Source organism: Rhinatrema bivittatum, chromosome 7, assembly GCF_901001135.1.
Source record: "Rhinatrema bivittatum chromosome 7, aRhiBiv1.1, whole genome shotgun sequence".
NCBI lineage: Eukaryota > Metazoa > Chordata > Amphibia > Gymnophiona > Rhinatrematidae > Rhinatrema > Rhinatrema bivittatum.
The window spans coordinates 310,385,682-310,398,853 of NC_042621.1; the positions used below are offsets into that span (position 1 = coordinate 310,385,682).

The following is a 13,172-nucleotide window of genomic DNA, read 5'->3' on the forward strand; positions in this document are numbered from 1 at the left end:
TCCTGGCTGCAACAGCTGATGACACTCCTCTAGCTGCGGTGCGTACTAGGTCGGAAGCAGCGTCCGCGAGGAATGATACTGCTGGTTCCAGGGCTTCCCCAAGAGTGTTGTTCCTGGTCTGTGATAGGCAGGCACGTGTTACAACAGTGCAGCAGGCTGCTATTTGTAGGGACATAGCGGCGACGTCAAAGGACTGTTTAAGGATGGATTCCAGACGTCTGTCTTGAGCATCTTTGAGTGCTGCACCTCCCTCCACTGGAATAGTGGTGCGCTTCGAGACCGCGCAGACCATTGCATCCACTTTTGGGCGTGTCAGCAGGTCTTTGGCCGCCGGGTCCAGTGGGTACATGGCTGCCATAGCCCGTCCTCCTTTGAATGTGGACTCTGGAGCAATCCATTCCAGGTCAATTAGCTGTTGAACGGCTTGTAATAGGGGGAAATGGCGGGAAGTCTGGCGGAGTCCCTCTAGCAGAAGGTTCGTCTTAGGTTTCCCTGAGGCACTTGGGCCCGGTATCGCAAGTTCCTTCAGGCTGCTGGTGACCAGGTCTGGAAGCTCATCCTTGGTGAAGAAGCGTCTCATGGTCCAGTGAGGTTCTGTCCCCGGAGGGAGTTCCCCTTCCTCCAAGGGCTCTGATTCCTCATCCGAAATGTCCGTGTCCCCGTAAGTGGGGCTTCCGGATGGTGGATTCACTACCCTGGGCCTAGCAGGGGCCGGGACATAGCGGTCCTCTGGTAAGGGCTGTGACCGTATTACCGGAGGCTCCATTTGCATGTGAAGGAAGGAGTGTAGGCCTTTGAAAAATTTCACCCAGGAGATAAGACGCTGGGTCCAAGCTAAGAGGCAGTGTGTCCCTGGGGGGGGCCCCATTTGAGGGGGGGGGTCCTGCTGGGATTTGCTAGGTCTGGGGTACTTCTTGAAGAACTAGCACTCGGGCCCGGATGGGGCTTGCCCTGGGCTTGATCCCCCAGGGCGTCAGCCTCCTCGTGTTGTGCGGCTCTGATGTGGCATGCTGAGCAGAGGCCCTGAGCCTCGAGTTCTCTCTCTGGTGGTGCCATCGACAGACGCGTAAAACGACTTGTGAGTCGGATATGCGCACTGATGTGCGCACAAGTCGCAGTTATGCGCCTGGCCTAGTGAGCGCGAGTTGCTCGCACAACTTGTGCGTGCAGCACTTGAGCGTATACGTTGTGCACACAAGTAAAGTTGTGCGCACAGCTGGCCCTACACGCATGGATCAAGACGGCGGTCCGGGTGGTGAACAGGGCCAAAATGGCAATGGCGACCACGTGAGCAATATGGCGACCACTTCAGGGTGGGGTGGGGGTTCCCATGTGGGAGAGCCCTTGGCTCTGACCGGGGTCGGGCCCAGCTAGGGCAGATCAACCCGGTGGCACTGGTCCCGGCTGGTGACCTGTGTGACTCCTTGAGCTTCGGAGACCGGAGTCTTTAAAAGATTTCTACTTTACCTTGTCTCCAGCGCTTCCCGGTTTCATTCCAGGCAGTCTCTGGCTGCGGGGGGGGACAGGGCAAATACCTTCACCGCCACGCTCGTGGATGCACTCGCTGCCTCTCAGTCGAGCCCGAGATTGGGGGCTAGGTCCCCGCCGAAGGACGGCCACCGGACAGAGGCTCACCTCCGAGGGACCATGGAAATCACCTCGGGAAGGGACCTGAGGGTATCACCGCAGGAGAGCGGGGCTCATCATTGAAGTTTGTTTTTTTTATAAATTTGGGTTTTCTCCGTAGAATTTGTTCTAACGCTGTGCGAGCGTGCAGATAGTCCCTAACTGCTATGGAGATGGAAAATACTGGGGAGCTGCACTTCCTGCAGGGGTCTATGTACTGGGGCTGACGTCAGATTGAAATCTGATCCGTCTCCAACTGCTATCAGGAGTACACTATACCCATTGGTCCTGAGTCCATCTGCTACACGCTAGGAAATCTTTTTTTTTTTACTGGAATTTATTGCTGGTTGAAAGAGCATAGCTGAGTTTAAAAAAATGTTTGGGCAAATTCCTTGAGAAGCAGTTCAAATTCTCACTAACTAAAGTAAGAACATAAGAACATGCCATACTGGGTCAGACCGAGGGTCCAACAATCCCAGCATCCTGTTTCCAACAGTGGCCAATCCAGGCCACAAGAACCTGGCAATTACCCAAACACTAAGAAGATCCCATGCTACTGATGCAATTTAAACAGGTAGATACCTACACAGGCTTTTTCTTGTATTTTGCCTCCCCTTCCTTCTCCATCACATTCTTGCAATTAGCCCTCCCCCCCCCAGCCTTCTGTCTCTTCTACTCTGTACATCCCTCCACCCTCTACCAAATTTACCAGATAATCACTCTATAACTTAATTTTCAGTTACTCAAATATCAATTAGCTGTATCTGAAACACAATCTGTCATCCTTGCTCAGTTACCTAACGTCCCTCCTCATAATGATCCGCACTTATAAAGAGCCCCTTGTATAGAGTCCCTATCTAAAAAGCTTTAAGCTAAATCAAGAGTTCTATGTAAAGAGCTTTAAGTTAAGTCAAGCTCACGTTTCTTCATAAGTATAAATAGTTCACGTTACTTGCTTTAAGATAAGTTCATGTTTTTGTCACATTTATAAATAGCTCATATTACAGTAACGTTGAGTTAAAGATTCCCCGTCTGTAACGTGCTGGGAGCGCACAATACAGACGAGTAAGGCCATCCAGCGATACAGTCTCCAGTTTCACGCGTCCTTAGCGCTTCCTAAACCCTTTCCTAAACCCTTTCCGCACCCAGCATGTAAATGAACGAAAAAGCTGTATAATGAAGGAATTAGCTATTCCCCTGCGATACTGTAACGGGCGCTGATATTATCTCCTCCGTAACCCGCTGTTCTGCCGCGGCCTTAACCTGCTAGTTTACCGCCTCCCCCTAGTAGGAGTTAGTGTAGTGTAAAAACATTGCTTACCCGCCCTGGTCCCGTCCGGTCTCCTGCAGCCCCGTCCGGTCCCCTCCTCCCGAAGCAAAAAAAAAAACAAACGAAAAAGTAGCAAGGCTCGGGCCTGCTACGGTAAGTGTAAAAAGTGTAAAAAGTGTAAAAAACAAAAAACCTGTGTGTTATATAAAAAAATAAAACAATTTTAAATACCTGTCGGAGGGCCGTGGGTCCAGGCGGCCGGTGGGCGGCGGGCAGCCATCAGCGGCATCCGGTAGTCCCTTCTCCCTTCCTCCCGATTTCGCACGGGCATTCATCCAGGCAGAGGGAGCCGACGGCGAACGACCTCCGGCTCCCCCTGCCTGGATGAGCGCCAAAATCGCACGGGCGGGTCGGCAGCGGGGGGGGGGGGGGGCGGCAGCAGCAGGATCCGGGAGCGGTGGGTAGGCAGCAGCGGGGTCCGGGGGGCAGCGGCAGCAGGATCCAGGGGCGGCAGTGAGATCCGGGGGGCGAGTAGCGGCAGCGTGTTCGATCGGGCAGGTAGGTGGGAAAAAAAGATGGCCGCCTGCACGGGGGAAAGCTGCAATTGGCCGCTGAAGACGTGACGTCACACCCCGTGACGCCAAATGTCGTGACGTCACGTCTTCAGCGGCCAATTGCACGCTTTTCCCGTGCAGGCGGCCATCTTTTTTTTGCCACCTACCTGCCTGCCCGATCGAACACGCTGCCGCTACTCGCTCCCCGGATCTCGCTGCCGCCCCTGGATCCTGCTGCCGCTGCCCCCCCGGACCCCGCTGCTGCCTACCCGCCGCCCCCCCCCCCCCCCGCTGCCGACCCGCCCGTGCGATTTTGGGAGAAGGGACTACCGGATGCCGCTGATGGCTGCCCGCCGCCCACCTGGACCCACGGCCCTCCGACAGGTATTTAAAATTTTTTTATTTTTTTTATATAACACAGGTTTTTTGTTTTTACACACTTTTTACACTTTTTTACACTTCCTGGTGCCTGTCATTTCAAATGTCATTTGAAATGACAGGTACCAGCGCACCCTGGTTACTGTATAGGCGCTGTTACAGCGCCTATACAGTAAAATGGGTTGCGCGGGCATAACCCTTCCCTAACGCTTCACAGCCGCGGCATGCATTTGCATGCGATTAGAGGAGAGAATCAGGCGTTAGGTCAGGAGAACTGTGCGTGCGGGGAGGAAGGGTGCGCCTGACACTGCGGCACTGTTTTTACCGCGGCCTTACTGTATCGAGCAGTGTGTTGGTAGCACTGGATCTAGTTACTTGGATTGGCCATTGTTGAATACTGGGGTTGATGGAATCTTATGTTCTTACTCAGCACACAGATCTCTTGTGCATCACATTGGTACCTCTACCAGCTCCTCTTACTCATCTATATAACAATGCCAGAGCTTAATGCAGACCCGGATTCTGTCCCTGACATACGTCTGATGAGCACTGATGGCAAACAAAAGCAATCTATTCTGTTAACCTTAGTGGTTAGAGGAGTAGGGTGAGAACCAGGGAAGTCAGAGTTCAAATCCTGCTGCCTCTCCTTGTAACTTTGGGCAAGTCACTTCATCTTCTGTCACGTACAGGCTGTGAACCCTCTGGGGACAGAGAAACACCTCCTGTCCTTGAACGTAACTTCCCTTCAGCTACATCAAAATAAAACAACTAAAATCAATCAATACATAGGGAAGCTATTATTTCTCGTCGATAGCAGGGCTGAATTAGCCATGCTGTCATGGGATCTGTCAATCAGGCCCGAGAGGCGGAGCTTGTCAAAGCAGAGAACAGAGCTTTGCTCTCTGCGGCTGCGCGTGTTCCCGCGCAGGAAAGTAACGGAATCTCCTCAGTCTGTTTTTTCCGCGAGCAGGATCGCACGCGGAGCTGTTCTCTCCTCAGTGTTAAAAAAAAAAAAAAAAAAAGTCAAAATCGGGGTTTAAACCCTGTACTTGTGGTAAAGTAATGTCGGTCACGGACAGACACGACCGATGTTACAGATGCCTAGGACCGGATCACAATCGGGAAGATTGTGATTTTTGCTCTAAGATGTCACCTAGAGCACTAAAACAAAGGGCCTATAGACTTCAGGAACGTTTCGCCTCAAGAGATCCATCGGAGGCCCAATAACTTCATCGGCTCCATCAAAAAAAGAACTTTGTCGTCGGATCCTCAATCCTCCACTCTTGGAGGTAAGGAAAGCGCAAAACGATGAAGGCCAATGGATTCCAGAAATCTCGGCGCCGGCGCCGTTTGCGCATAAAAAAGTATCAGCGCACAACCTGACCGAATCGGCGCAGAAGAAACCACAGCGCAGCTCTAATACGCGCACGGTGCCGTTGAAATCTGCACGTATGGTGCCGACTCCAGTGAAATCTATGCGCACAGCGCCGAAGACATCGGCGCAGATATCCCTTATGCGCACAGGATCAGAAAGATATGCGCATGAATCCACATCCGCGCATAAATCTACATCAGCACACACATCTGTGCATACATCTACATCTGCGCATGAACATAAATCCGTGCATAAATCTAAATCCGCACATAAAAGGCATAATTACTCATCTCAGGTTTTGGAAAGAGAGTTGAAACGACAACGTCATCCTTCACAAAGCTCTTCTTCGGGAGCTGATACCACAGACCTTGCATTACGTATACATCACACAGACTCGTCGTCTAATGATTATCATAGGCACTTATGACACTCTCACCATAAAAAATTGGCAAAGAGGAGTGCTACATGGGAAATAAGTCCTTCGACTTCCAAATCATCTCAAACTACCTGCCAAAACAGTCTTGAAAAGAGATAATACAGGTTGTTTCCTCTAACACTTCTACAGATTCAGAAGATTAGAGGAACATATCAGTCAATAAAATACAAAGAGACAGAAGGGTACCTAATACGTCACCTCAAAATAACTCAATGCACCTTAAAGCAGGTATCTCACAAGAACAAGATAATCGTAGGACAATGGCCCCTCATACAAGAGAGGCATTTTATCAATTGTCTCAGTCTTTAGCAGGTTTTTATGAAACGCTTCAGTCATCATTCAAAATGACTAATATTGCGGATGACAGTTCTCCAGAACACAAAAAACACAGCTTAATAGAGAGCCGTCGGTAGAACTGCCGACATCTCCCATAATAAGCCAACCAGCCTCTCCAACTCGTACACAGGATACATCTTTTGATTCTCCTTCAATACAAACATCCCCATCATCATCTATGGGATTTCAGTCGGATCCGCAGAACAACCTCAGGAACCGTACTCCCCTCCGGAAGACCTTACATACCCAAAATTCCTAGAAAAATTGGGTACAGTACTGCATCTAGAGGTCCAAAAAGAAGCAGACCCTAGAGCAGAAACCCTTGGTCTTCTAAAGATTTTTGATACTCCAGGGGAACCAACATCTCTTCCACCACAAGAGATCCTGCATTTAGTCTTACAAAAGTCCTGGGATGCACCTTATGCAATTCCAGCCGTTTCCAGGAAAACAGACATAAAATTCCGTATGAGGAAAGCATCACTGTACACTCAACCACAATTACCTCATGCTTCAATTGTAGTAGAGTCGGCGATGCAAAGATTCAAGAAAACAAAGTCACATTCCTCTTACCCACCAGGGAAAGACAACAAATATTTAGATGAGTTTGGCAGAAAAATATACCATAACTCGATGTTGACTGCACAAATTATGCAACATCAATTCTATATGGTACAATACCTATATGAGTGCATGCAAGCTATGAAGGGTATACATTCCTCAATGACGGATCAGATACCTCAGCCTCTTCATGACATGGAAGAGTGTTAGACACCTTTTGAGGGCAATCTATGAAGCACATGAAACATCATCCAGGGCATCAGCACCAGCCATTGCAGCTCGCAGACTAGCATGGTTACGTTCAAGTTCCATACGCAAAGACTTGCACGAGAAACTAACAAACCTCCCATGTACAGGAGATAACCTGTTCGGAGAAAGATTCCAGGATGCAGTAAATAAATTGAAAGAAGAAACTCTAGCAGTACAATCATTAACATCACATCCTACTTATTCGACCACACGTCGTTATATGGGATCTACTCGTAGGCAATCATATGCCAGAAGACCCTATAGATCTTATCAATCCTTTCGTAACCAACCATACCCTTCCTACCAGCGTCCTGCTCCACAACATAATACGTCAAACCAACGTAGAGGTAAATCACGTAACCAGAGGCAGCAGGCACAACAACCGACTACCGCAGCAAAAGAGACTTCATCTTTTTAGTTACTCAGCCGCCACCACAGCATCAAGCTCCTCCAGGCAGAATTCGTTCTTGCCTGAAAGCCTGGGAAAGAATAACATCAGATCAATGGGTTTTGGAGATAGCACATCACGGTTACCAGCTCCAATTTGTCACAAAACCCATATTGCCTCATCTTTCCACACTCAAGATTCAAAATTCCCACCCACAACTGGGGGAAGAAGTTGCTTTGCTTCGCAAACAAGCAATTCGACAAATTCACCCACACTCCAATTCAGCAGCATTTTATTCCCCGTACTTCCTCATACCCAAGAAATCGGGGGGCCTTCGCCCCATACTAAACCTAAGAGAATTGAACAAATTCACCAAAGAGAAATTCAAAATGGTGTCGTTGAAGTCAATTCTTCCTCTCATTCAAACCAAGGATTGGATGTGCTCCATCGACCTGAAGGATGCTTATGCACACATTCCAATCCATCCATCCATCCTCGTGGCGTTACCTATGTTTTCGCTACGGACATCAACACTACCAGTACAACGTTCTCCCCTTTGGACTATTGGCTGCACCCAGGGTATTCACCAAATGCATGATAGTGGTGGTGGCTCATCTCAGGAAACAAGGTATAACCATCTTTCCATATCTGGACGATTGGCTCATACTCGGACCAACTCCAAACATCTTACTGGATCACCTCCATCGGATGATACACTGTGTACAAGAACTAGGATTGGTGATCAATTTTCAGAAATCACACCTACAACCAACACAACCGTTACAGTTCATAGGAGCATGCCTGGACACTACGTGCAACAGAGCATACCTCCCAAACGACAGAACATCACGCTTCCGTCACCTTCTATGTACCTTGAACCATACTCAGAGACCATCAGCGAGACAAGTCTTGGTAGTCCTGGGCCACATGGCGGTGGCGAATTTCACAGTTCCCAACACCAGGCTACACATGAGGCGCCTACAATGGGGTCTAAAACGCCAATGGAAACAGCATTCACAACCATTGACGCAGAAGGTATCCTTGACTGCCGAAATGAAAAAAGATATAAGATGGTGGCTCCTAGACTCCACCATGTCCAAAGGAGCATTGTTCAGCCCCCCTCCTCACAACGCAGTCCTAACCACAGATGAGTCTCACAAGGGCTGGGGTGCACACCTCGAGATTTACGAAACACAAGGGTTATGGACAATCTCAGAACAGAATCTGCAAATAAATTTATTGGAAGTCAGAGCAATTCGCAATGCATTACGAGTATTCCAAGACCACCTGAAGGGACGCAGGGTCATGATCTACACGGACAACCAAGTAGCGATGTTTTACATCAACAAACAAGGAGGGTCCGGTTCATGGTCCCTTTGCAAGGAAACCCTGCAAATATTCGAACACGCTCACAAAAATTGCATACATCTACAAGCAACTTACCTACCGGGAGTTGTAAACAAGAGCGGACAGACTAAGTCGCATCTTTCAACCTCACGAATGGGCACTCAATACAGAAATAGCCCAAGACATATTTCTGCAGTGGGGGACACCTTCGATAGATCTCTTTGCAACAGAGATCAATGCTCAGGTTCCCAAATTCTGCTCGATAAGACCAAGCCAATTCAGGATTGCTCAAGATGCCTTCCTCATTCCGTGGACGACAGGCCTTCTATATGCCTTTCCCCCCATACCTCTCACAACAAGAACAATTCAGAAGTGTATAGTGGACAAAGCTCAACTGATACTCATAGTCCCGGCTTGGCTGAGACAACCGTGCTACAGTTTCCTCCGACTATCCATCATAGATCCAATTCCACTACCGAATCAACAAGATCTTCTCTGTCAAAATCAAGGGACACTTCAACACCCACTACACTCATCTCTACACTTGACAGCGTGGAGATTGAAAGGCTCCTTATGACAGAACAAGGAGTTTCCACTTCAGCACAACTCATTTTGTTAGAATCAAGGAAACTCTCAACCAGGAAAAATTATAGCTATAAATGGAAACGTTACTCTACTGGTGCACTTCCAAAGGTATACCACCATTGGACTGCTCACCAGAGTTGCTCATTGATTATCTTCATACACTATATGTAGCTGGTCTAGCAACATCTTCCATCAGAGTTCACCTCAGCGCCATAGGCGCCTATCATAGACCAATCAATGATATTCCTATATCCAATCACCCATTAATGACTCATTTCATGAAGGGGTTAACGCACATTCGTCCTCAGGTTTCCAAACCTCCAGTTCCGTGGAACCTCAACATAATCTTGGAACAGCTCATGCTCTTCCCATTTGACTCCATGGACTCAGCGCACATTAAATACCTCACATGGAAGGTGGTATTCCTGGTTGCAGTAACATCAGCACAAAGAGGTAGTGAGTTACAGGCTTTGGTCCATTATCCTCCATACTTGCAATTTCATCACCAGAAGGTAGTTCTCCGAACTCACCCATCCTTCCTACCAAAAGTGGTTACCCCATTCCATCTCAGACAATGGAATTACCAACTTTTTTCCCTACACCTCATGCAAATGATAGGGAGAAACTACTGCACACACTAGATTGTAAAAGAGCTTTAACACACTACAAAGAAAGAACAAACTCGGACTCCCGTGTTTCTGAACTCTTTGTTTCCTTTGACCCGAAGGCACCTGGATTACCAGTGGCTAAACGCACCATCTCCAGCTGGATAGCGCAATGCATCAAGTTCTGCTATGATAAAAAGAATTTACAATTACATTCTACTCCTAAAGCTCACCAAGTCAGAGCAGTAGCAGCCTCCTTGGCACACTTGAAGAATGTGCAACCCATAGACATTTGCAAGGCAGCTACATGGTCATCGCTTCATACCTTCACATCTCACTACTGCCTTGATCAACAAGCAGCCACTGATGCGAAGATAGGGCAAGCAATACTGCAATCTCTATCCTCCAGTACACGGTGACTGCCACACTGTCAAAGATCACGTACATCTTCCCAAAATCCCGTGCTCTCATCTACAAAAAAAGTTCTAAATGAACCATTCTATTTTTACCGATTGTAATAAAATATATATAGAAGAACGAGGCTAGTTTCATATTACTGGTGCATGCCTCCACGGCCTTGCATCCTTCTTATGATATAATCATCAACTTGCCTCCTTCCTCCTTTTGTTCTTTTTATTTGTTTTCTAAATAATTTTAATGTGATATTAATCAAAAATTTTTTTTTTAAAAAACAATTGTAATCTCCACTGTGCATGAAACAGGATAATCTAACTTGTATTTTTTTGAGTACTTCAATTACGTTATCCCTTTGCTTGTGGAAGATTATGTCTTAATCTCCGTTTTGTCTATACGCCTTTCCTTTAAATCACCCAAAAGGGTTTTGTGAACGCCATGATCTTATATGTTAGACTGCCAATATCCAAATAAAAACTGTTAGAGACTTATCTCCCGACACAGCTGCGTTTCGTTCTTTCTTCGTCAGGGGAGTATGTCCGTTCCTGTTGTCTATTCCATGGTTGATCCAAAATTCATAGCTTATTTGTTCCGGCTGTCCGTCTCTCTCTCTGGCGCATAAGCTCCGAAAGGTGTACAGACAAAACGGAGATTAAGACATAATCTTCCACAAGCAAAGGGATAACGTAATTGAAGTACTCAAAAAAATACAAGTTAGATTATCCTGTTTCATGCACAGTGGAGATTACAATTGTTTTTTAAAAAAAATTTTTTTGATTAATATCACATTAAAATTATTTATAAAACAAATAAAAAGAACAAAAGGAGGAAGGAGGCAAGTTGATGATTATATCATAAGAAGGATGCAAGGCCGTGGAGGCATGCACCAGTAATATGAAACTAGCCTCGTTCTTCTATATATATTTTATTACAATCGGTAAAAATAGAATGGTTCATTTAGAACACACGCGCAGCCGCAGAAAGCAAAGCTCTGTACTCTGCTTTGACAAGCTCTGCCTCCCGGACCTGATTGACGGATCCCATGACAGCATGGCTAATTCATCCTGCTATCTAGGGAAACATCGTTTACAGTAAGCAAACTTGCTTATATCCTCCTGCTCCCCTCTCCACCCTTACAACACAGCAGAGGAAGCAGGAGCCGGTGACTCACCTTCTGCTGATGCTGGACCATGCTCAGGAGCTGCTGGGCTCCAGGAGATAATTTGCACCCCATGCAGTCCATCATGGTTTGCACTCGCCCCAGGTCAATGCTGGTTCCCAGAGGAGGAAAGCTTCTTGGACACTGGACAGTACTGGCTGTCAGCTCGACTGTAATATTCCTCAGGAGAAGCCTCTCCTTTCCCCCATGTGACAGCAGCTATTGCAAAAGGAAACAGTAAGCACTACAGTGACCTTTGGAGAGAAAAGCAGGGTGGACTTTCACATCAATTTTATTCTGGGCTGGAACTCAGAGCAAGCTCTAGGAGCCTGGAAGAGATCAGAGGAAGGGCAGAGCCCGTCTCCTCTAAGTCTGAGGGGTCAGGGGATGGGTGCAAGGGTACAGGGCCCGGCACTGCCAGGATGGGATGGCTGCAGGGATTTAGAGCTTTTCTTGTCTAGGACAGGAGGGCTCAGGAGATGGGCACAGAACCTACGAATCCTGGGAGTAAAATAGCTCCGGGGACGGGCACTGCGGTATAAAGCCTATCACTCCCTGGATCTGACGTCATTATCCACAGAAGAACTGCAGCATGGACAATGCAGGACTTCATGTTAAGTACTGTTAGCCAGGAATCTCTGAGACAGTGCCGCAGGGCAGGAATGAGGTGCCCTGGTACCGGGGCACTGACCCAGCTCTGTGTGAAGATCTCAGTACTGGACTAGCAGGGGAGTGCCGCAGGGCAGGAATGAGGTGCCCTGGTACCGGGGCACTGACCGAGCTCTGCGTGAAGATCTCACTACTGGACTAGCAGGGGAGTGCCGCAGGGCAGGAATGAGGTGCCCTGGCACCGGGGCACTAAGCGAGCTCTGTGTGAAGATCTCACTCCTGGACTAGCAGGGCAGTGCCGCAGGGCAGGAATGAGGTGCCCTGGTACCGGGGCACTGACCCAGCTCTGCGTGAAGATCTCACTCCTGGACTAGCAGGGGAGTGCCGCAGGGCAGGAATGAGGTGCCCTGGCACCGGGGCACTGACCCAGCTCTGCGTGAAGATCTCACTCCTGGACTAGCAGGGCAGTGCCGCAGGGCAGGAATGAGGTGCCCTGGTACCGGGGCACTGACCCAGCTCTGCGTGAAGATCTCACTCCTGGACTAGCAGGGGAGTGCCGCAGGGCAGGAATGAGGTGCCCTGGCACCGGGGCACTGACCCAGCTCTGCGTGAAGATCTCACTCCTGGACTAGCAGGGGAGTGCCGCAGGGCAGGAATGAGGTGCCCTGGTACCGGGGCACTGACCCAGCTCTGCGTGACGATCTCACTCCTGGACTAGCAGGGGAGTGCCGCAGGGCAGGAATGAGGTGCCCTGGCACCGGGGCACTGACCCAGCTCTGCGTGAAGATCTCACTCCTGGACTAGCAGGGGAGTGCCGCAGGGCAGGAATGAGGTGACCTGGCACCGGGGCTCTGACCCAGCTCTGCGTGAAGATCTCACTCCTGGACTAGCAGGGGAGTGCCGCAGGGCAGGAATGAGGTGCCCTGGTACCGGGGCACTGACCCAGCTCTGCGTGAAGATCTCACTCCTGGACTAGCAGGGGAGTGCCGCAGGGCAGGAATGAGGTGCCCTGGTACCGGGGCACTGACCCAGCTCTGCGTGAAGATCTCACTCCTGGACTAGCAGGGGAGTGCCGCAGGGCAGGAATGAGGTGACCTGGCACCGGGGCTCTGACCCAGCTCTGCGTGAAGATCTCAGTACTGGACTAGCAGGGGAGTGCCGCAGGGCAGGAATGAGGTGCCCTGGTACCGGGGCACTGACCCAGCTCTGCGTGAAGATCTCACTCCTGGACTAGCAGGGCAGTGCCGCAGGGCAGGAATGAGGTGCCCTGGTACCGGGGCACT

At 49.1% G+C, this 13,172-nt stretch overlaps 1 protein-coding gene across 1 annotated transcript in view; it reads right to left on the reverse strand.

The window, feature by feature from the left end:
* The window catches only part of PIGZ (phosphatidylinositol glycan anchor biosynthesis class Z), a 54,983-nt gene that overhangs the window by 28,453 nt on the left and 13,358 nt on the right, over positions 1–13,172 (reverse strand). The window contains exon 4 of the mRNA XM_029610575.1: positions 11,293–11,499. Within this exon, the coding sequence (XP_029466435.1) occupies positions 11,293–11,499 (207 nt within the window). The remainder of the gene's footprint in view (positions 1–11,292; positions 11,500–13,172) is intronic.